Genomic DNA, 24,782 nt, shown 5'->3' on the forward strand with positions numbered 1-24,782 from the left:
CGACGCAGAATATATGGAGATCACTCGCTACACCGACAAGAGACAGCCAACTTTGCAGCAGACACTGGCTAAGCAGGAGAAAATGTCCAGAGACAACCCACGTGCGGTCAAAATCACAGATGCTCTTGCAGAGTATACTGCCCTGGATTACCAGCCACTGTCCGTGGTTGATAATTTGGGATTCCGGCATCTTCTCAGCATACTGGAGCCGAGGTATGAGATTCCTAGCCGTACCCATATCACAGACACAGTGCGACCGAAGCTGCACGACTTTGTGAAAAAACACATCCTCAACCTGTTGCATGATGTTAAAACTTTAAGCTTCACCACGGACATTTGGAGCAGCAGCGTCAGCCCAGTGTCTCTCATCAGCCCGACTGCACAATGGATCGACGATGATTTTAAGCTGCAGAGGGCCATACTGCATGCAAAACAATTCAGAGGTTCGCACACCGGCCAAGCCATTGCAGATGAGTGTGATGTTATGCTTCAGAAGTGGGGCATTAATAAAAGTGCAGTCCATGCTGTGCTACGAGATAACGTAAAGAACATGGTGAAAGCCGTGCGTGATGTGAAGCTTATGAGCTTCCTGTGTGTCGCACACACCTGGCAACTGGCTGTGAACGAGGGACTGCTGGCTCAGAGAAGTGGAGCCAATGCAGTGGCAGCAGGACGAAAAATGATGGGACATTTTAAACACTCCGCTTTAGCCCGCTCTCAACTGGAGGACATACAAGTGCAACTCAACCAGCCCGTTAAAAGACTCCAACAGGATGTCCCGCTGGAACAGCACTTATTACATGCTTCAGTCTCTCACTGAGCAGAAGAGAGCCCTCGGAATATTTGGGTCAGAGTACGAGCTTCCTGACAACCTCATCATCACCTTGGTGACAGGGAAACAAACCCTATGTACCGCATGGCGATGCTTCTCGATCCGAGGTAAGGCTGTCTGTCTGCCTGCATGTCTTTGTGTGTCTCTTTTAACCAGATAAAATATTATTACTGCTTTTTTAGAACAGAATAGAATAGAATAGAAAAGAATAGAAACACTTTATTCGAAGGGAAATTCAGTTTTCAGGGTTCTTATCTGTTTAATTTTGAATTGAATAGCCTGACTGCTGATGGCAAGAAAGATTTCCTAAATCTTTCGGTCTTGCAGTGCAGGGATAGGAGCCGTCCACTGATGTTTGGTTGTTCATTGAGTCAGATGTGAAGTGGATGATCCATGTTTGTCAGAATGGCCTCCATCTTGCTCAGTGCCCGTCTCTCCACCTCATCCTCCAATGTGTTCATTGTGATTCCAACCACAGAGCAGCTTTTTTAATCAGTTTGTTCAGACGCCTTGCATCCTTCTGTTTTATGCGGCCTCCCCAGCAGACTGCAGCATAAAACAGGACACTTGCTACCACAGACTGATAAAACATCTGCAGCATCTTACTGCAGATGTCTAAAAATCGAAGTCTTCTGAGGCAATAAAGTCGGCTACTACTTTTTGTAGATGAAGTCTACGTTTGTAGACCAGTCCAACTTATTATCAAGGTATTTTTAGGTGCAAAGATTGCTTTTTCTCAAACACTGACACTGCTACAGAGGCCAAAGAGATGCTGATGCTGGAGCTGCTGAGGATGTCCACAGGAGAGGCAGACAAGCAGGAGGCTCTTGGAGAGCCATTTGTCAGAATGCTTCGGAAGGTGCAAGCCAGCAGCAGTCTGGACAGTTTGTTTGATGACATAGCAGGTGAGCAAAAATCAACATCCCCAGGCCTTGCACCAGCGGGAGCTGCCATTCAGTTAGAGACATATCTTGGAGAGACCACAACTGCTTGAGAGGAAAACCCCCTACAATACTGGGAGGCTCACAGAGTGTGATTTCCACTTCTGGCTGAAATGTCACAGTTTTATGTTAGTTTTTAAGGGAATATTTTGAGTAAGTTTTGAAGTTAAATATGTGGCAGAGCTGTTAAAAACACAGACGCAGAAAGTGACCAATTTGCACTCAGGTTTTTTGGTGATATGTGTGGAAGTGCCATGTTTAAAGCACGTTTGTTAAATGTCAGCACTCACCCAGTTTTACTGAGATCTTACAATATGTGTGGCAGTGCCATGTTTATAAAAGCACTAATGCTGAATGTCAGTATATGACAATTTTGTTAAATTTTGTTCATAGTACAGTGAAACTTGTGGCTGTCACCCATGTAGAAGAAAAACAAACCAAGGAATGTTGTTCAAATAACAGAAAAAAATCTGAGTAAATTTATCTGTAATGGTGTAAGTACTCGGTATCGGTATCATTGAGTACTCAAATGCAAGTACTCATACACTACTCATTTTGGAAAAGCGTGGGTATCAGTGCATCCCTAATTAAAATGTAAAAATCCACATTTTAGGTATCGAACCACCACTTAACCATTTATGCTCAATTCTTCTCTAGTTGCAACGTACATCTCTACGCTGATGACACCGTGTTTTATTTGAGTCAAGATATTGTACATTCTGCTGTCAAATACTTTCAGGACTGTTTTGCTGTCAAATTCAAAGCAGGTACAATCATATGTGTGACATCCGATGGTGTTTTTGCAGAAAGATTTTGATACAAACTGATGTATATTTGCATCTGCATCTATGTTTGACAATAAATAAGAAGAAACTCATTTTTTTGCTCACCAGAAAACAATCATGATTTGTTTTTAGCCTAAAATAATCCCACTCTGTGCAGATATTCATCACAGTTACTCAGAAATACACATTTAAACTGATGTAAAGGCTACATAAGAACAGATGTTTGAAGTATTTCTCTCTTTAAACACAGCCTGCTACATATTTTCTCTACAGTGAAGCAGAATTATTATTTGTTTTACTGGTCAATCGAACAATAAAAGGTTCATTCACAACTAGTCCTGTATACTTGAATTCAGACCCAACAGTGTTATTTATTGTCTGATTTTTACCTGATTAATTTACATATTAGGGAAAACTGCACAAAACTTAGAGAAAATACAACATTGTCTGACTGTAATACATAAAATCTTTCTGCCTTGTAATTAAAAACTGACTTTTTATTATCTCATTCAGTCTACTTTGTTAGTAATCTGAGTTGTGACCTGGAAGCTAAAATCCCACCACAGTTTTCTTACTTTGTTCAGATTACAGATGGTTAAGCTCAGGTGTCTTCAGCTCTGTTTGGTTTGATGTATTTGGCGTTGCAGTAGAGTGAAGATGTTTCCACAGGAGGAGAACTGATCTGTCTGTCCTCTCTGATCTCCTCAATCACTCTGCTGGACTGCAGGAGGAAGATGAAGATGAAGAGGAGTTTAGTTTGTTCAATCAGCTGCTTTCACAAACACTAATGAAGTTCAGGAGTCTCATATTTACTGACCTCTGAGACGTTGATGTAGATCGTCTCCACAGGAGGAACTGAAGAAAAAGAACATTTTCTCGAAGATAAGATCAGATCGGATCGGATAAGTCTGTGAAACGACAGCGCTAACCACAGATCCAGTGTGCTAATGCTAGATATGGTCTCACAACAAAACAAACAAATATAACTCAAACACAGCAGATATTTGACATGAAATTAAACACACACACACACACACACACACACACACACACACACACACACACACACACACACACCCACACACACACACACACACACACACTTGGCATCTACTGCTGCTGGACTGTGGGTTTGACTTTAACCTCAATGATGGATGAAAAAAAGCTGTATGTGTGAAACAAGAGGAAATGATGTTGTCCAGTTTCATGTTTATTATTAGTCTGTAACTCGCATGATTTTGCTTCAGATTTAATCAATTTAAGTCCATTTTTTACAGCACTTTTAAAGCAACCAGTGTCGACCAAAGTGCTGTAAAAACGTGTTAAAAGCAAAACGTAAATCTGAATACAACAACCATACAATACATACTAAACACAACTCAACAGCTTAAGAACTTGTCATATGTTATGGCTGTGGCTGTATTTTGTGTTTGTAGTTTTGAGCTGTTTTGTTGTCTGGGAGTGGGTGCTCTGTGTTTGTGTGCATCTTCGTCACGTCGTTGTTTTCCGTGTGCGTCGTCTGTTCGTTCTGTTACGTTGTAGTGGGTGTTCTATGTCTGTGTGTCGATCTTTGTGTGCAGGATGCGTGATTGGTGGACGATGCTGGTTGGATGTTGCCCCTTTTAAAATCTCGGCGGTCGAGTGGAACCCCTCTGACAGCAGCACCCTTTCTCACGTTTTTTTCCCCCAAGACTCAAACCAATTTGCTCACTACTTGTGTTTTCTTTGTTAGGTTAAGCTAGTGTTGTTTTTTTTTTGTTTATTAGCCTTAGGTTTCCTTTTGTAGTAGTTGTGGTTTTGTTCAATATTTGTTTGAGTGCTTAAACGGCCTCTTTAGTTTATATCCAGCTTTTGTTTGTTGTTTCGAATGAATAGCCCATGTGGTGGCCTCTTTGATTTGTAAAATATTGGAAATAAACTTTTTGTATTTTTCTAAGGATTTGTTAATTGTTTTTTTGGAGACCGGGAAAAATATTTAAAAAAATTTTTTAATTCAAACATTATGCTACACATCTTCCTCCTAGACAGGTGTGTGACTTAATATGAATGTTTAAATTAAAATATTAAGAAGAATAAGAGCAACTAAAAATCACTGAAAACATGAACATCAGGAGATTTTTCTTTACGACGTTCTAAACTGCCACTGCAAAGACATAATATCTATTACTGACCTGGATAAAAGTAAAATTGTTTGTTTTTTATTTCCCTTTATTTAATCAGGAACTCCCATTGAGATTAGAGATCTCTTTTACAAGAGAGACCTGGCCAAGGTAGCAGTTATCCAAAATTTAAAAGTTATATAAAATAGATACATGATACGATAATCTATAATGAACAATAAAACAGTAAAACACTAAAACAGGTTTAGGTTTAACTTCAGGTTCAGGTTCAGGTTTGTGTCAGTTTCCAGGAGATGAATGTGAGTCAGTGATCAGTGATGAAGTGATGGAAGCTGTGTGTGTTTCTGCAGCTTCACCTTTAGGTTTGGTGGATCTTCTCTTCTTGCAGAAAATCATCAAAGGCATCGATAAAATGAAGATCTTGAACACCAGAATCAGACCCATGTAAAGCTGCTGATCTGCAGGAGTGTTAACAGGAGAACAGGTTGGTTTTACTCATAGACTGTATATAAAGATGGACGTAGCATCTGGCTCCAAATTTGAAGCCCACCCGGAAGTGTCAAAAACTTGCAATATCACGCCGTCTGCTAGGGTTGGCTCCAAAAAGCTTTTTCTCCATAGACCCCAATTCATTTTGGAAAAAATAAAATTTGATAGACTGATTTTCTACAGCTCAGGATTTTTTTCCCGTTAGTTTTCATGGTCAAAATGAGAGATCAGGTGGCCGATCTTAAAATAAATCAATACTGAATTTTAAATAAATCATTAAAGTTGGCGGAGCCAGGGGGCGTGGCTATACTTGATTGACAGTCCCATAGACTGGTCCTGCCCCCAAGTTGCTCTCCGGTCCAACCAGTTTGACGCTCTTACGTTACTGGCTCCAAAAAATCCAAAATGGCGACCAGGAAGTAGCAAAATCCGGGCTTCATTTTCTCGTCATTGAAACCAACGGGTTACGACATCACGGTTTAGTTCACGCCTGGTTTTACTCTGACACTTTAGTAAATGTGGAGCCACAAGTTTTATACATACAAGCTCCACATTCATGAACCTGCAGAGATACAGAAGATGTAAATATATGTTCTGCAACATGATCATCTGCAGACTAAACACATCCTGATTAACGGCTTAAACTTCCCTCTGCATCAGATGTTTTTACTGCAGCAGTCACTCATATAAAACCCTTTTCTGACATGAGATATGAAACATGGCTGCTTCATTAATCTGTTCATTCTGTCATTCAGACACTTTAATGCTCCTCATGGCTTCATAGAGACAAACCACCACAGTGATGGTGGTATGTTGACAGAACATCTCTGCTATCTCCTCCTCTCCAGTGGGGTTCCGTCTCTTCAGGCAGGAAGCCGGCGGTGAGGCAGGACCAAATGCAGATGTGGTCCAGCTCGGAGTGGAGACTCTGGAGTAGAGGAAGTGCCTGCAGAGGAGGGCAGCCCAGAGGATGATATCAGGCGGAGCTGCTCCGTAGGGTGGCAAAAGGAATAGAACCAATCTAAGGGCTAGGTGGGAAGCTGGCAGCAGAACCTCTCTGGAAGTCAGGCTAGTGGCTGACAGCAGTGGAGATAGAACAACTTAGAAGGCTGGACGGGAGGTGGGGTTGCGGCTGGCAAAGGTATAGTCAATGTGGAGGTTGGTCTGGGGGCCACAAAGGTAAAGCAGATGTTTCCTGGCTCCAGAGTCTCCAAGCTGGGCCCCATCTGTATCTGGCCCTGTCTCACCATCTGCAGACAGGTTCTCTGGAGCAGTCTCTTTGCCAGGGGAAGAGGCATCTGACTCTGACAGAGCCCTGGACTTGACACTGGTTGAGGTAAGAACAGGTGAGAAGATGTCGATCCTCTCTGCGATGGCCAGGATGTAGGACTGGTGGACCATGCGTAGTTAGGAGCCATCTTTGGGAAGACCTTCCAGAAGATGGCTCCTTGGAAACTTGGGGTCCGGCTGAGAGCTGTTTAGGTTAGTGTGGTCCACCCACTCTAACAGTATGTAGTGTGCAGAACGAACAAGCAAACTAAACTACTGGCTTGGTAAACTAATGAAAGTGAATTATGGAAAACCAACAAGACAAAAACTCACGAGAGGGAAGTGACAAGCACTAAATATATGGAACTACAAGTGGAGCATAGAGTGCACAAGAAAAGACACAAGATATTAATTTCAGACTGAGCTAAGATACAGAACTAGAGAAAACCAAACTGAATACTGCAAGAACTTCAAGAAACATGCAAAGGAGAATAGACAAACTGAGTGAAACAAAACTACTTTGAAGAATCAGGTTAAAAGTACAAAATGCCTTTCAAATGTATATTGTTATATCAAACTGCAGAAGCTTCCTTTGTCCTGTTGAAATATGCCATCAAAATACTTCACTGTCTAACGGCCAGGAGGGGATTAATCTGGTGGATTATTTATAAGACGTACCTGAACGTGGCGGAGATGAGTCGAGCTGTTCGGAGGATTCAGTGGAGGATGATGGGAGAAACGTTGACGGTGGAAAAGTTGGAAGAGTGGACTTTGGTTGTGAAGTGGCTGAAGCTGTAAACAGTGAAATAATCAGAATCCTGACCATACTGCTGGAAGCTGAACTGACAGGTTCATTAACACTCAGATAAATAGAATAGATGAATATTCAGAGAGTCTGCAGGAGGAACAGGTGGAGGTTTCTACATGTTTTACAGCAGAACTGATGGAAATAAGAACTAAATATTTAATTTAAATACAGTAACATCTTCTTTACATCTTTAGAAACACAGAGAGAAATTTAAAAACTTACCTTCTGTGACAACAACCTGAAAATCACAGTATGGCTCTAGGTACCAATATCTTCCCAAAGCACATCTGTACCAACCAGAGTCAGACTTCTTCAGCTGTTTGATGCTCACATACATAACAGAATCTGATTCAACACTGTTGTGTTCATATCTAATGCTGTATCTGCCATTCTCAGCCGTATCCTCTCTTGTTGTCATGAGAATGTTTCCTTCTTCACAGTTTTTCTTGCAGAGGTACTTTCTGCGTTCACGGAAAGGAAATGTGCATTCAACTGTGACGTCTTCTCCTTCCATTACTGTGTGGATCCCACCGTCTGCATTGACAAATACAATGTTTCCATCCTGCAGTGCTGTTAAAAAGATAAATAATCAATAGTCATTAATGTTGTCCAGTAACACTGTAGTCTGAAAATTATATATTTCTGTAAATTATGGCCATCCATCATGTCATACAAATGTCATATTGTCTTTTTAAAACAAACTATTTTAATGTTTTCATATTCCATCATGGTTTCTGCTTCATTTTTCCCCACCAGTCTTCACTTTTTCTGCTTCTGTTTACGTCTTCAGAGCTGCTATAATGTGTGAATTTACCTGATGATCAATAAAGTTTATCTTTTTTACAGCTGCACAAAGCAAAAGCAAACTGAGACGCTGTTAAAAGCTCACAAGTAAAACCTTCAGTTTTAACCCTTACAAGGCCATGTTATTTTATATATATTTGCATGTACAGCCATATTTCTGGAGAAGTACATATACTAAAACCACCTCATCCATAAAAATATCAATCAAGTCTTGCGAGGTCGCATTGCCGTAGACGTTCGCCATTGTGAATTTCGGCCGGTACGGGTGTGTTATTACGGTGCACGACCCCGATAAAAGCTTCATTATTGCGGCTTTGTTATAACAGCTCATACGGCTTTATCGTTTGAAATAAGCAAATTTGGGGCCAATGTTTATATCTTACCATTGGTTGACTTAAACATACGGGTGTTTGCATATTTTATGTTAATTAGGAATGACAGACAAGTCACACGTGTTAAGCTGGGAATGTTCGGTTTCAGCTGTGTGTACAAGTAAGCGGGAACCGAGTACACTCATTCATGGCTTTTTAAGGGTTAATAACAACAACAATTTAACAAGTTTTAATGTGTTGCTTCACAACCACAGCTGCTGTCAGTGGTTTGTTGGAATTTTGCAATTCTGTTCCTCTTTACTTGTAGAAAATGGTGCGGAAAAAAATGTTGTCAACCAGCGGCAGAAGATAATTCTAGAGGAAAAAGTGAAGTGAAACTAACTTTAGAAAAGGGCAATTTGTAGACTAACATGCTTGTTTGAACCCTTTAACCAACCAACAACATGGAACAGAGTTCTCACTTAAAACTGTTCAATGAGGTGCAAAACTTCCTGATCAACTCTAAAGAAATGCAGAAAAATAAGTGTGAGAAGATGAACAATGAACAGAAATCAGAAGTGACTGAACTCACCGATGAAGAGGAAACAGAAAAAAGTGTGGAAGACTTTCATGTTGAGGCTCTGATGCTTTAATGCTGCTTCTCTTCTTTCTTCTCTGACAAACCAGGAACTGCTCACTTCTCTTAATGATGGTCCCTCCTACAAACTCAGCTCTACACTCCTCCCCTCTTCTTTAACCTCTTTATTCTAGCGCAGAGTCAAAGTTCAGCTGTCCGTCTATACACACCACTTTCTATAGAGCTCATTAAATTACAGTTAATGTTCATTTATTGGCAGGACTGCAGTTTTATCAGGTCAAACTTGTCAAGTAAAAATTATTTTTTCCTTTCTCAGGTATTTCCTTGGAGCTGTTCACTGACATCATCCTAAATTATCTTCAGACAGGCTGTAGGAAGAAGATATGCCAGGACTCTGTGCTCTGGTCAAGGTTACATATTCTCTATTCTGATGTGACTAAACAGACCAGTTGTCTTCATATTGGTCTGTAATCTAACTCTGACCTTCCTCCAACTCCAACATATACCTGAAGATCAGAGAGAATCCTCAGAAGTGATGCTGGCACTGCCTGCATGTACTGCTGCTCTGTTGGTGTCACTTCTCCTGACGTCAGTAAACCTTCCTCACAACCTAAGTCATCAGAGTCTCCAGTGTGTCTCTCTGTGTCTGCCTCCTCATCCTCTCTCCACCTCGCTGAACTTCCACAACAAATCTGTTTAGAGTTTAGAGGCTGGATTTCTACACGTGACAGAAAGAAAACAAGGAACACAAAGGAACATATTTGGACACATGTGCATCATTATAACATTTTCAAAATCTGATATTTTAAAGTCACAAATGGATGGAAAGTGACACTTCAAAAAACTAAATAAAACACTAAATAAAATGACAAATCAAACATGCACCGATCATCTTCAAGAATAACTTGACAAGCATTCACCCTTCTTGACATATTATCCTTTGTTTTTTTTTTTGCTTTTAAATATTCAGTTATGTTAAATATATTCTGACTTTCCCGATGACAAAAAAAAAGAGAAATATAAAACTTGAAAGAAGTAACTTCATAAACATAAACCCCCTTTAAAGTGACTAATTAAACCCAGATGCAGCCACTGGGTGTCATGGTTGTTCTGTTTCCATACAGCTGCAGGATTTACAGTGAAAAATGAACCAACAGTGAGGAAAAATGTGACAGGAACAACATGGAGGGAATATTTTTATTGTAACCTGACGTTGACCTTTAATAGTACCAACCTGCTGCAGTGTCTCATAGTAACTAGTAGTTACACTTTCACTGCTAAACTGGAGGAAAACAGTGGATCAAAATATATCTAAACATGTTTATTAAAACATAAAGACCAGATCCTGTTTAAACTGCCAATGTTCAATTCAATGCCAAGTTTATTTTCATTAAAAACAAGCAAATTATGTTTTTCTTGTTGTGATGTTTTTATTTTTATAAAATATCAGTTGAGTTGGTGAATTAATTGAAGGAGGTTTGTTACTGTTGGATATTTAAAGAGTTTACAGCTTGTTGTTGTCATAGTGACTAAATGATGGCTATTTAAAATGATTTAGCAAACCAACTGTAGCTTTTACAATATCTTTTTTTTCCCTTTTTTTGCTGGACGTCATAACATGAATAACAAAACATATAAAAGGGAACACAACAGCTCACAGAAAGACCTGATCTTCACTTCTGTACATGAAACACATTTACAATTTTTTAAATAAAATCATATATAATATGAATTATCCTGAGTAACTTTACAGTGTGAACTTTGGAGGAAGCACTTTACATTTCAATATAAACAATAAACTTTTTCAAAATTACTATGATACTATCTAAACAGAACATTTGAAGAATGATTCTGACTTATTTCAAGCTGGTGTATTTCCAATTAATGTGACTGTTGTGGTTCTGTGGATGGTGTTAACTTTACGTTCGACTCAGATCTATTTCGCCCTCACTCAGACCGTCACCATGGTCTTCACCTTGAATGATGCTATCCTACTACCAGAGCCCTAGAGATAGTAAGAGTTGCGACACTCCCATAAGGTGCTGTTGTACGCTTTCTTCCAGTCTACTTCCGGGTTGTGGAGGCTTGTTTAGTTCCTAGCACCGCTTCGACAGTGATAGCCACCGTTCATTTGCACTGCAGGTCGTTGAGTATATGTGGACATTGTCTGGAAATACAATAATCCAGCTGGGCAAACATTAACATCTTCAATCATCTTACATTTCTGTGTAAAAGTCGATTTTCCATGCTAACACGAATGTGAAACATTCCCTCCAAAACCCCAAAAGTGTCTTTAATATGTCACCTTACGGCTCAAAATATAAAACTGACATTTACATACATACTCCAATGAATTAATAATCAAACAAGTACTTGGAGGTGTGATTTTATTCCTTTTTTACCGTGAAATCGCCGCTGACAGTCCCATAGAAGGAAATGACAGCGCTGCCTGTTTGGAACTATTCAGGCTTACATGAACCACGTGACCGCCCCGCACCGAGAGCATGAGTGTCGCAACTCTTACTATCTCTAGAGCTCTGCCTACTACCTATCCTCGAGACCTTATGTCAACAATGTCATATGACTGACCTCAGGAGGCGTGCCTCACAGTCTATAAGAGGTTCCGGGGTCATCGCCTCCTCCTCTTTGCCTTACTCGCCTCATCCGAGACCATGAGTATAATCATTTACGGGACTCCACTATCAATCCGTCACTTCGGTGCAGGTGTCGACGGTCCCTGTGGGTTGTGTGGTTCGGTAAGTTTCGTGTGTGTATGAAGCATGTGTCTGTTTCCCGGCTCGTTGGTTACAGGTCTCTTTCCGGTATTATCCCTGGTAGAGCGTGTTGTCAGCGACGAGCATTGGTAAGAGAAAACTTATTGTTCTGCTTTGTTCTCTCATTGTGACTTCAATAAATAAGAAGTTTGTTGTTGCGTTGCCCAGACGGCTTACCGTTCGCGGTGAGCGGGCGTGTGTTCTGATCGTCCCTCGTGCGTTCGCGCACACTGAGGGACGCCATATAACCAGTTTTCCTCAGGTGAGGTCTCTTTATGTTGAGAGCCTGGCTGCCTGAGTAGTGTGGTGACATTACTCAGGATATGAACTGTGAGTTACTAATAACATTCTTTGTTTTGCAGTCGGTATTTACACATTATATTGTGTTATTTTGATTTATTCTGGTGCCCCTGTTCGCAGTGGTTTCTCAGTTGGTAAAGTCCAGGAGAATTTTTTGGCCCTGTAAGGATACCCAACTGTTCACAGTACGGTGTGTTTTACGTTTGGTCATTTTGGTGGGCTAAAGGAAAATGGCATCACAGTGGTGTAGATTTTGCCAGGTGACCATGGACCCTCGTGATGGCCACAGGGAGTGCCCCCATTGTTTAGGGGTGGCTCACCTGGTGGAAGACATTGAAAATGCGTGCCCGGCTGCGTCAGAGCTCCCTCTGGAGGAGCGCACACGCAGGGCAAGGGTGGTGCAGGAGGCTGCACGCAATAAAATGACTCGCCCTCCCCCAGCTACGTCTAAGGATAATGGGCAGAGCGCAAAGCGGAACAGGGGCCACAAGCGGAACCGTAGCCCTGATCACTATCAGGGACGGGGCCCTGGACAGTCTATTCGCAGGAGATGGTCCAACCCGGAACATCTGGATCAGTTGGGGGAGACTCAATTGAAGATCCTGGCTGCTATTCAGAGTCTGTCAGATAGGCTGACTAGGATTGAGGCCCGGCAGCTAGCTACTGGCCCAGCCTCAGTGTCACGGGAGCCGAGTGTGGCCTCTCAGGGTGGCCTGCCACCATATCGGGAAGAACGGCGGGGTTCACCAAACGTCCTCTCCCTGTATGCACACAGTTCCTTTTGTGGGAGTGTGAGCCCGTCCAGAGGGCCCTTAGATGAGGAGAAGCTGAACTCCTCACTGGGGGGCAGGGGGTCAGATCTGGGGTGTACTCCAGACACTGAGTCCTCAGTGCAGGACGTCATGGAAAAAATACGGAGCGCAGCCAAAATTGTCGGACTTTCAGTGCCAGTGGAGGCTCCGAGTTCAGTGGAGGGTGTGTGGGCTGGCATCTCTCAGCCCCAGCCATCAGTTTCCATTCCAGCAGCTGCAGATATCTGCAGATGCTGAGAAAAGCATGGAATAACCCGGCAGCGGCTCCTCAGTTCAAGGCATTGTGTCGGAGACTGACAAGACCTCAGTATGCTCCAGACACGGGACTGGCCGACATGCCCCCTGTTGAGAGGGAAATGGCAGCCCTGACGTCTCTTGGTCCGGAGCGCGTGACTACCAACCCTCACTGCCCTGTTAAGGAATGTCAGAAGACAGACAGCTTGGTGTGCTGCACATATAATGCGGCTACATGTGCAGCTCACTCAGGCATTAGCCATTCTACTGGATGCAATTAGAAAAACTGTTAGCCAGGAGGATCAGGACACATTGAACCTCATTGAAGGTGTGCTGGTAACTCATGCCCAGCTGACTCGGGATATAGGCGGGGCGATGTCAGCGGCCATGCTGGCACGGCGACAGGTTTGGTTAGCTCAGATCACGTTGCCTGAAAATATCAGGAAAGAACTGACCAACCTGCCCGTGGTCCCTGCCAGAGTGTTTCACCTGGACTCCCAGGGTGTGCTGGACAAGGCGGAAAAGTCACGGCATACAAGGGACAGTGTACAGCGGACGTTCTCTAGGTCTGGTGCCCCTGGAAATACAAGTCGGTTCCTGCAGCCTCCGCCCCAGGCATCATGATCCCGAAACTTTGAAAGAAGACAGGGTACAGAGATGGGGGCCTCTGGTGAGTCTGCCAGGCAGCCACTGCAGCGCCAGCAATATGTGTGCCAGTCAGGTTCGAGAGGGACACCACAGAGGAAGCGCCCCTCCCCAGAGGTCCAGGACCTCGGGGGAGCAACATCTGACGCTCCAGGATCCGCCACCGAACCTGTTTCTCAGCTTTGTCCGGACAGCTGGGAAAAATATGTGTCCGATCCTTGGGTCCTGTCCACAGTGAAGTCTCCCTTTACAGGAGTCCACATGACTGTGGTAAAGGACCCAGTCCAGGAGCATGTGATGGCTGCGGAGATTGCAGCCCTCCTTCAGAAGGGGGCGATTGCCAAAGTAGACTCCAGCGAACAGCACGCTGGGTTTTATTCCACATAGTTTTTGGTTCCAAAGAAAGATGGGGGCCTGAGGCCTGTTTTGGATTTAAGACACCTGAACAGGTTTTTAAAGGTCCTACCTTTCAAGATGCTGAAAACGACTCAGATCCTGAATACGGTAGAAGAGGGAGAGTGGTTCACCTCCCTGGATTTAAAGGATGCCTACTTTCATTTCCCTATCAGCAGGGACCACTGGCCGTTTCTACGGTTTGTGTTCCAAGGTCAGGCTTATCAGTTCAGGGTCCTCCCTTTCGGTCTGTCGCTGTCCCCCAGGGTGTTCACCAGGGTGATGACAGCCGCACTATGCCCCCTTTAGGCAGACGGTATAAAAATCTTGCCCTATTTAGACGACTGGCTGATCGGCACCCCAAGTCGCAATCAGGTGCTCCAGGATACGGGGACAGTTATGGACCACATTCGACGTATGGGTCTACAGGTAAACCTGGCAAAAAGCCATCTTGTACCAACACAACAGGTGGTGTTTGTGGGACTACTTCTGAATTCTCTCACTATGACGGCCTCCCTCACTCCTCCAAGGGTCACAAAGCTTGTGACTGTATCAAAGCAATTTCAGCTTGGCAGACAGCTGGAAGCAGCTCAGTTTCAGTGATTGTTAGGACTGATCTCGGCTGCAGTGGTAGTGGTTCCTCTGGGCCTACTCAGAGCACGGTCTCTGCAGTGGTGGTGGAATGCCTTCGGTCTCCATTCAAAACGGGACAGACGGGTGAAGCTCAAGGTGACATGGCGATTTGTCCGAGCCCTGCGGCCGTGGATAGACAGGACCTTCTTGGCCATGGGGGTTCCATTAGGGGGGGTCCCATCGCGTCGGGTAGTGGTGTCCACTGACACCTCCCTAGACGGCTGGGGTGCAGTCTGGGAAGGCAGGACAGTGAGGGGCGTGTGGGGCCCACACTGGAGGGGATGACACATCAACTTGCTGGAGTTGAGGGCAATCCACCTAGCATTAGTGGAACTTCTCCCCTTCATCAGAGTAAAATATGTCTTGGTGAGATCAGACAACTCCTCCACAGTCTACCACATCAATCACCAGGGGGGCACCAGGTCTCTCCGCTGTCTCCAGCAGACCAGGAGGCTCCTACTGTGGGCGTTTCCCTGTCTAGCGTCCCTCAGGACACTCTTCATCCCAGGGGTAAAGAATCGGGCAGCGGATCTCCTATCCAGGATGGGACCCCTCCCGGGGAATGGCGTTTACACCCACAGGTGGTGGCGCTGCTATGGTCCCGGTTCGGCAGAGCTCAGATCGATCTTTTTGCATCGGCAGAGACTGCCCACTGCAAACACTGGTTCTCCCTGGAGCCTCGAGGGGCTCCCCTGGGACTGGATGCTCTGTCATGCGAGTGGCTGATAGGCTTATTGTATGCTTCCCCCCCCATTTCCTCTGATCCCCCATGTCCTCCACAGGGTGACTGTAGGACACTGCAGGGTTCTGCTGATAGCTCCCAGGTAGCCGGGGAGGCCGTGGTTTTCGGCTCTCCTCCGTCTCATCCATGGTCAGCCATGGCCCCTGCCAGTCAGAGCAGGCACGGGCCAATCACGCAGCAGTATTCTGACGTCTGACGTTACGGTGAGCGTATTGCGTCATTTCCTGTTTCAGCACCGTGTTGTGTTGTTAGCATGGCTTCTGCTTCTGCCTCTTCCTCTCCCTCTCTCTCCCTCTCCTGCTCAGTGTGCCACATGTTTAGTTATTCCTCTGCCTCCTTTAGTGATAACGATATGTGTAATAAGTGCAGCCTTTTTGTAGTTCTGGAGGCGAGGCTCTCCGAATTGGAATCGCGGCTCCGCACCATGGAAAATAACCCGCTAGCAGCTAGCCAGGCCCCCTTAGCCGGTGCGGTCCGCAATAGCTTAGCTAGTGTAGCATCTGTTAGCCGTCCCTTAGCAGCGCCCGAACAGCCGGGTGGATGGGTGACAGTTCGTAGGAAAAACAGTCCTAAACTCAAGCCTGCTGTCCCGGCTCACCACAAACCGCTTCATGTTTCTAATCGTTTTTCCCCACTCAGCGACACACCCGCTGAGAAACCAACTCTGATCATTGGCAGCTCCATAGTCAGAAACGTGAAGCTAGCGACACCAGCGACCATAGTTAAATGCCTCCCAGGGGCCAGAGCGGGCGACATAGAAGCAAATTTGAAACTGCTGGCTAAAGATAATCGTAAATATAGTAAGATTGTTATTCACATCGGCGGTAACGACACCCGGTTACGCCAATCGGAGGTCACCAAAATTAGCGTGGCATCGGTGTGTACTTTCGCCAAAACCATGTCGGACTCTGTAGTTTTCTCTGGACCCTTGCCTGATCTGACCAGTGATGACATGTTTAGCCGCATGTCATCGTTTCGCCGCTGGTTGTCTATGTGGTGTCCATCAAACGACGTGGGCTTTATTGATAATTGGAGCTCTTTTTGGGGAAAACCTGGTCTGATTAGGAGAGACGGCATCCATCCCACTTTGGCTGGTGCAGCTCTCATTTCTAGGAATATGGCTGATTTTATTAGTACTCCTAAAGCATGACAACCCAGAGTTCAGACCAGGATGCAGAGTTGTAGTCTTACACACCTCTCTGCAGTTTCCTCACAGCTGTCACCCTCCAGTAATTCAGTTAACTTTATTGAGACTGTGTCTGTCCCCCGACCACCAAAATTCAATAAATTAATCAAATCAAAAATATACAAAAGAAATAGTAACCACAAAAATTTAATAAAAATTAATACCTCTATTTCAACAGAGCAAAGAGACAGGAAAATTAAATGTGGTCTGTTAAATATTAGATCTCTCTCGTCTAAATCTCTGCTAGTAAATGAGTTGATAACTGATCACCAGATTGATTTGTTCTGTTTGACTGAAACCTGGTTGCAGCAGGAAGAATTTGTTAGCCTAAACGAATCAACTCCCCTAGTCATATTAACTGTCATATTCCTCGAATCACAGGCCGAGGAGGAGGAGTAGCAGCAATCTACCATTCTAGTTTAAAATTGAACCAGAGGCCTAAACCTGATTACAGCTCATTTGAAAATCTCACTCTTAGTCTCTCTCATCCAAATTTGAAAGCTCAGAAACCAGTTTTATTTGTTGTTATATATCGTCCTCCTGCTCCTTATTCTGAGTTTTTATCTCAATTCTCAGACTTTTTATCTGAATTAGTGCTCAGTTCAGACAAAGTTATTATTGTGGGTGACTTTAACATTCATGTTGACATAGACAGCGACAGCCTTACAACAGCTTTTAATTCATTATTAGACTCAATTGGGTTTTCTCAACATGTAAATAAACCAACTCATAGTTTTAATCACACTCTTGACCTTGTCCTGACTTATGGCATAGAAATTGAAGAGTTAACAGTATTTCCCCAGAACCCTCTTCTTTCTGACCATTTTATGATAACATTTCAATTTAAAGTAAAGGATTGTTTAGCAGCTGAGAACAAATATCATTACAGTAGGTGTTTGTCTGACAATTCAGTATCTAAATTTAAGGAAATAATACCCTCACTGTTTACTTCAGCAACATTTACTGATAAACCAGAAGGCAATTATTATTATTTTACCCCCACAGAAGTGGATTATTATGTTAATAATGCTTCAGCCTCACTGCGTACAACTCTTGATAGTGTTGCACCTGTAAAAAAGAAAGTTATATCTCAGAGAAGACTTGCTCCTTGGTATAATTCCCAGCTGCGGACTTTAAAGCAGGCATCCCGAAAGCTGGAAAGAAAGTGGTATTCCACTAATTCAGAGGAAGTGTATGAGGCTTTGAAAAATAGTCTAGTAATCTATAAAAAAGCTCTTCGTAATGCCAGGACAACTTATTATTCATCTTTAATAGATGAGAACAAGAACAACCCTAGGTTTCTCTTTAGCACTGTAGCCAGGCTGACAAAGAGTCAGAGCTCTGTTGAACCTTGTATTCCTTTAGCTTTAACCAGTAACGACTTCATGAGCTTCTTTACACATAAAATAGTTCTGATTAGAGATAAAATTAATCTGGCCCTTCCTACAAATGTCACAGATGCTTTTGAATTGGCTGTTAGACCTGATGAATCTTTAGAATTCTTCACTCCTATATGTCTCTCTGAACTAATTTCAACAGTTTCTACATCCAAACCATCAACATGTCTTTTAGATCCTATCCCAACTAGACTCTTCAAGGAGATTTTACCTTTAATTAATTCTTCAATGTTAGATCTGATTAATCTCTCTCTAGTAACAGGCTATGTACCACAGGCTTTTAAGGTTGCTGTCATCAAACCTTTGCTTAAAAAGCCCACTTTAGATCCAGATGTGTTAGCTAACTATAGACCGATATCCAACCTACCATTTCTCTCTAAAATTCTGGAAAGAACAGTTGCAAATCAATTATGTGAACACTTACAAAGGAATAATTTGTTTGAAATGTTTCAGTCAGGCTTCAGAGTGCATCATAGCACAGAAACAGCTCTAGTGAAAGTTACTAATGACCTTCTCATAGCATCAGATAATGGACTAGTCTCTATACTTGTTTTGTTAGATCTTAGCGCAGCGTTTGACACAATCGACCACAAAATTTTATTACAGCGTCTAGAACATTCAATTGGCCTTAAAGGGACAGCACTGGACTGGTTTAAATCCTACTTATCAGATCCAGTTTGTGCATGTCAACAATAACTCTTCTGAGCATACTAAAGTTAATCATGGAGTTCCTCAGGGTTCTGTCTTAGGACCAATACTTTTCACATTATACATGCTTCCTTTAGGCAATATTATTAGGAAGCATTGTATTAACTTCCATTGTTATGCAGATGACACACAATTGTATTTATCTATGAAGCCAGATGAAACTGATCAGTTAGCTAGACTGCAAGATTGTCTTAAGGACATTAAAACCTGGATGACTTTTAACTTCCTACTGCTAAATTCAGACAAAACTGAAGTCATTGTATTTGGCCCCAAACATCTTAGAAACTCGCTTTCAAAGCAAATAGTTACTCTGGATGGCATCACGTTGGCCTCCAGTACTACTGTGAGGAATCTTGGAGTTATTTTTGACCAGGACATGTCCTTTAACTCACACATAAAGCAAGTCTGTAGGACTTCCTTTTTTCACCTGCGTAATATTGTAAAAATCAGGAACATTCTGTCTCAGAGTGATGCAGAAAAATTAGTTCATGCTTTTGTTACTTCCAGGCTTGACTATTGCAATTCCTTATTATCGGGTTGTCCAAATAGCTCTCTCAAACATCTACAGTTGATCCAAAACGCTGCTGCGAGAGTACTGACAGGAGTTAGCAAAAGAGATCATATTTCCCCTATACTTGCTTCTCTTCACTGGCTTCCTGTTAAATCCAGAATAGAATTTAAAATCCTTCTTCTGACATATAAAGCTCTTAATAACCAATCTCCATCATATCTTAAAGATCTGATAGTACCTTATTATCCTAGTAGAACTCTTCGCTCTCAAGCTGCAAGCTTACTTGTTGTTCCTAGAATTTCTAAAAGTAGAATGGGAGGCAGAGCCTTCAGTTATCAGGCGCCTCTCCTGTGGAACCTGCTCCCAGTTTGGGTTCGGGAGGCAGACACCCTCTCTATTTTTAAGACCAGGCTTAAAACGTTCCTTTTTGACAAATCTTATAGTTGGGGCTGACTGGGTGACCCACAGGGGTTCGGCTTGTGTCTTCATTTGCACAGCTGACTCCCTCTTGGACGTCCCTTCGTTCTGCCCCTAGTCATGCTGCTATAGGCCTATAGGCTGCTGGGGGACTTTTCTTGACGCACTGAGCCCTTCTCTATCTACCTTTACATTTAATATGTATACCGTTATTGCAGTACATTCACTTTGTTTCCCCCTGTGCTATTTCTCCGAGTGTCCCTGGTCCCAGAGCTGGATGCTTCAGATCTGCGGTTGATGTTCCACCAGCTGGTCCAGTCTCCACCATGTCCACTGTGGGATGCTGCTGCTGACCTTCCTCCAGCCCTCTGCTTCAAACTCCCTTTTTCCACCAGTCAACTCTGCATTGCCTTCACTATACTGTTATGCTAACTTACATACTGTTTGAATTTTACTGCTAGCTATATATGGAGTATGTTTAATGTCAGAGTCGTTCATCATAAGAGTAAATTATGAGTCAGTTTTCAATGTTAGCTTATACTTTGTTTGTGTCACATATCCTGTCATGCATGTATCCAAATGTGTGTTGTGTTTTCCTTGCTTTCCCACCCCTCCCTCTTCTCCCATCCCTCCCCCTTGCCCTCTTCTGTCCTTCTCAACCCGCCCGGCCAGCAGGCAGATGGGTCCCCCCTATATAGAGCCGGGTTCTGCTCGAGGTTTCTTCCCTGTTAAAAGGGTGTTTTTCCTTGCCACTGTCGCCTTTGGGCTTGCTCTGGGGGTCAGGCATTTGGGTTCTGTAAAGCGTCTTGAGACGAGTTGACTGTAATTGACGCTATATAAATAAAATTGAATTGAATTGAATTGAATAGACCTGCTATCCCAGGCAGATCTTTCCACCCCAGACCAGCAACACTGCAGTTGTTGGCATGGCCGCTCTGCAGCCCCAGTCTGAGGAGCTAGACGATGCAGTATTGCAGACAATATGCAGTGCTAGAGCCCGCTCAACTCAGAAGAGCTATGGTCAGAAATGGCGGGTGTTTTCTGACTGGTGTCACACTCAACAGGTTGACCCTTCCACCTGTTCGGTGCATCTTGTACTGCGCTTCCTTCAGTCTCTTTTGGATTCTGGGAAGGCGTCTAGAACGATAAGGTTGTATTCAGTGGTGATCTCTGCTTGCCATGAGCCAGTTGGGGGCGTTTCAGTAGGGAGACACCCTTTGGTCTCACAGTTTGATAAGGGGGCGTACCGTTTGTGTCCGGGAAGTACAGTCAGGGCGCCGTCTTGGGATCTCTCCTTAGTCTTGAGATCGCTGACTCAGGCCCCTTATGAGCCTATGGATCAAGCAGAGTTGAAATCCCTGTCACATAAGACCTTGTTTGTGTTGGCGATTTGCTCTGCCAAGAGGGTTGGCGAGCTGCATGCCCTGTCCACCAGTGAGCGGTGTTTAAGGTGGAAGGCGGGTGACTCGGGGGTGTCACTGTGGCCCAATCCTGCATTCCTACCTAAGGTGGTAAGTCCACAGACAGTGAACCAGGTTATCGAGATCAGTGCATTTTGTCCAGACCCGACTTTGGAGGAGGGGGACTTGGCCCTGCATACTTTATGTCCAGTGAGGGCTTTGAGGGCCTACCTGGCACACACCCACTCTCTGAGGCACTCTCATTCACAGCTGTTTGTCTGTTATGGGAGCAATAAACTGGGGGCTGCTGTATCTAAACAGCGCTTCTCACACTGGTTGGTTGACACTATATCACAGGCATATGAGAAGGAGGGTCTTCCTATACCTGGTAATCTGGTGGCGCACTCTGTGAGGAGTATGGCAACCTCCTGGGCCACCCAGAAGGATGTGCCTATGGCAGAAATTTGTTCTGCAGCATCCTGGACCTCCCCATGTACGTTTGCTCAGTTTTACAGGGTCAACGTGGCGACGCCAGCTCCTTTGGGTGTGGCTGTGCTTTCTGCTGCGAGACAGAACCGGGATGGGGTGGAGTCCTCAGTTCTGCACGACTTTGATGGTATGAGTCATCCAAGGTGAAGACCGTGGTGACGGTCTGAGTGAGGTTGAAATAGATCGTAAGTTATGCCTATAACTATGAATCTATGAGACCAAACGATGACCGTCACCATTCTCTTGTCGTTCAGAACAGGCTGAAGCGCTCCAGGCGGGAAGGAGGCGATGACCCCGGAACCTCTTATACACTGTGAGGCATGCCTCTTGAGGTCAGTCATATGACATTGTTGACATAAGATCTCGAGGATAGGTAGTAGGATGGCATCATTCAAGGTGAAGACCGTGGTGACGGTCATCGTTCGGTCTCATAGATCCATAGTTATAGGCATAACTTACGTTCTCTGAATCTGCAAACTTATCATGACCCACAGAGTCACAATAATGGAAATGAAAATAAATGGAAATACAGCAGAATTTTGCTTGAAGAGAAGCAAAATTAAAAGATTTTGACAGCACAGTTATAAAGGAATGTGTCACACATTCTCCTAAAACATCTGCAACTGTTACACTACTGATGTAGAACAACAGTAGAGTCAAAAGGAGGTGAAGCTCCTCTGACGTTGTTGACAGAGGTCACATCTATCTGAAGGGGGCAGTAGAGGACATTATCTACATCACCAAAGGGGGCACTGTTGAGAGAGCAGGCAGCAACATTGGAAAAATCCACATCAGTGTAATCGTGCTCCCTGGAGTCATCTTTAGCTTGAAGGAAAACAAGAAGATCAACCCTAAGACTTTCATCTTGGAAAGAAATTCACTTTTTCATGCTCATACAAACTATACAACATCTACAGAGATCCTCAGAAAAGTATTTTTTTCACACATAAATTAAAATGTAAAACCCCACATTTTATGTATCAAACTTCCACCAAACCATTTGAGCTCCATACTGTTCTGTTCATTATCTGGTTGTAATAGACATCTCTATGCTGATGACACCATGCTGTACTTGAGTGAAGATATTGCACACTCTGATGTCAAATACTTTCAGCCCTACTTTGCAGGTATTTGAAATCAAGTATGTGATGTCCTCTGATGTTTCTGCAGGAAAGTTTTGATACATACTGATGCATATTTGCATCTGCATCTATGTTTGACAACAAATATGAAGAAATTTTTGCTTTTTGCCCACCAGAAAACAATCATGATTTGTTTTTCGCCTAAAATAATCCCACTCTGTGCAGATATTCATCATAGTTACTCAAAAATACACATTTAACCCGATGTAAAGGCGACATAAGAACAGATGTTTAACTATTTCTCTCTTTAAAAACAGCCTGCTACATATTTTCTCTACAGTGAAGCAGAATTATTATTTGTTTTACTGGTCAATCGAACAATAAAAGGTTCATTCACAACTAGTCCTGTGGATTTGGATGAAGACCCAACAGTGTTATTCATTGTCTGATTAATTTACGTATTAGCAATAAAAACTCTGTAAAATGATTACAATACTGCATTATCTGACAGTAATACGTAAAATAAAAAAAGTGACTTGTTATCTGATTCAGTCAAATTTGTTTGTAATCTGAGTTCTAACCTAGAAGCTAATTTTCCATCACAGTTAGTAATCTGAATTCTGACATGGAAGCTAAAATCCCTCTGCAATTTTCTTACTTTGCTCAGATTACAGATGGTTAAGCTGATGTGTCTTCAGCTCTGTTTGATGCATTTGGCATTGCAGTGGATTGTTGATATTTCCACAGGAGGAGAACTGATCTGTCTGTCCTCTCTGATCTCCTCAATCACTCTGCTGGACTGCAGGAGGAAGATGAAGATGAAGAGGAGGAGTTTAGTTTGTGTCAAACAGCTGCTTTCACAAACACTAATGAAGTGTCTCATATTTACTGACCTCTGAGACGTCAACGTAGATCGTCTCCACAGGAGGACCTGAAAAACAGAAAATGTAGTCTAAGATAAGACAGAACTTATGAGTCTTGTGTCAGATGGTGCTCAAAACAAACCAACAAACAAACAGACCCATAAGAGAGACGTTTTCCAGGAACTAAAGTCAAAAGTAAGACGAGAACCTGTGACTGTAATGATTCGACAAGAAATAAAAACAAATGCAAAACAACCACACAGTCCTTCTGCTTTTTTTTAATCTGCTGCCTGACTGAGGTGTGACTTTAATGTAATGAGCTGAAGAAAAAAAAAGATCTGAACAGTTGTGAAAAACGAGGAAATTACACCCTCTCGTTCCATGTTTATTTTTGATCAGTGACTACCAGCAGTAGTTTCATGACCAACTTTTATTCGCCTAGACAACCAGCGAGAAAACCTGCTGGATAATCCTGTTAAATAACCAACGAGATAACCTACGGCATAGGAGAGGTTAGTTCAGGTTCAGGTTTGTGTCAGTTTCCAGGAGATGAATGTGAGTCAGTGATCAGTGATGAAGTGATGGAAGCTGTGTGTATTTCTGCAGCTTCACCTTTAGGTTTGGTGGATCTTCTCTTCTTGCTCAAAATCATCAAAGGTATTGGTAAAATGAAGATCTTGACCACCAGAATCAGACCCATGTAAAGATACAGATCTGCAGGAGTGTTAACAGGAGAACAGGTTGGTTTTACTCTGACACTTTAGTAAATGTGGAGCCACAAGTTTTATCCATACAACCTCCACATTCATGAACCTGCAGAAATACAAAAGATGTATATACAGTGCTTTGTGAAGGTATTCGGCCCCCTTGAACTTTTCAACCTTTCGCCACATTTCAAGCTTCAAACATAAAGATTTAAAATTCTAATTTTTTGTCAAGAATCAACAACAATTGGGACACAATCGTGAAGTGGAACGAAATTTATTGGATATTTTAAACTTTTTTAACAAATAAAAACCTGAAAAGTGGGGCGTGCAATATTATTCGGCCCCCTTGCATTAATACTTTGTAGCGCCACCTTTTGCTGCAATTACAGCTGCAAGTCGCTTGGGGTATGTCTCTATCAGTTTTGCACATCCAGAGACTGAAATTCTTGCCCATTCTTCCTTGCAAAACAGCTGGAGCTCAGTGAGGTTGGATGGAGAGCGTTTGTGAACAGCAGCCTTCAGCTCTGCCCAC

At 43.2% G+C, this 24,782-nt stretch overlaps 1 protein-coding gene and 1 long non-coding RNA gene across 4 annotated transcripts in view; one reads left to right on the plus strand and one right to left on the minus strand.

Moving 5' to 3' along the window:
* Positions 1 to 24,782, plus strand: part of LOC127534550 (uncharacterized) — a 532,033-nt gene that overhangs the window by 439,217 nt on the left and 68,034 nt on the right. The gene's annotated exons all lie outside the window — the stretch shown is intronic.
* Positions 1 to 24,782, minus strand: part of LOC110960721 (uncharacterized) — a 435,352-nt gene that overhangs the window by 289,327 nt on the left and 121,243 nt on the right. The window contains exons 2-6 of one of the 3 annotated variants that reach the window (XM_051950014.1): positions 7,467 to 7,814; positions 7,115 to 7,228; positions 5,035 to 5,136; positions 3,376 to 3,413; positions 3,134 to 3,279 (exon numbers count right to left, since the gene is read on the minus strand). In XM_051950014.1, coding sequence (XP_051805974.1) covers positions 3,160 to 3,279; positions 3,376 to 3,413; positions 5,035 to 5,136; positions 7,115 to 7,228; positions 7,467 to 7,814 — 722 coding nt within the window. In that variant the 3' untranslated portion in view covers positions 3,134 to 3,159. Of the gene's footprint in view, positions 1 to 3,133; positions 3,280 to 3,375; positions 3,414 to 5,034; positions 5,137 to 7,114; positions 7,229 to 7,466; positions 7,815 to 23,288; positions 23,480 to 24,782 lie in introns of those variants that run through there. The other 2 variants (XM_051950020.1, XM_051950021.1) reach the window with 2 other exon arrangements.

This window comes from Acanthochromis polyacanthus, chromosome 6, assembly GCF_021347895.1.
Source record: "Acanthochromis polyacanthus isolate Apoly-LR-REF ecotype Palm Island chromosome 6, KAUST_Apoly_ChrSc, whole genome shotgun sequence".
NCBI lineage: Eukaryota > Metazoa > Chordata > Actinopteri > Pomacentridae > Acanthochromis > Acanthochromis polyacanthus.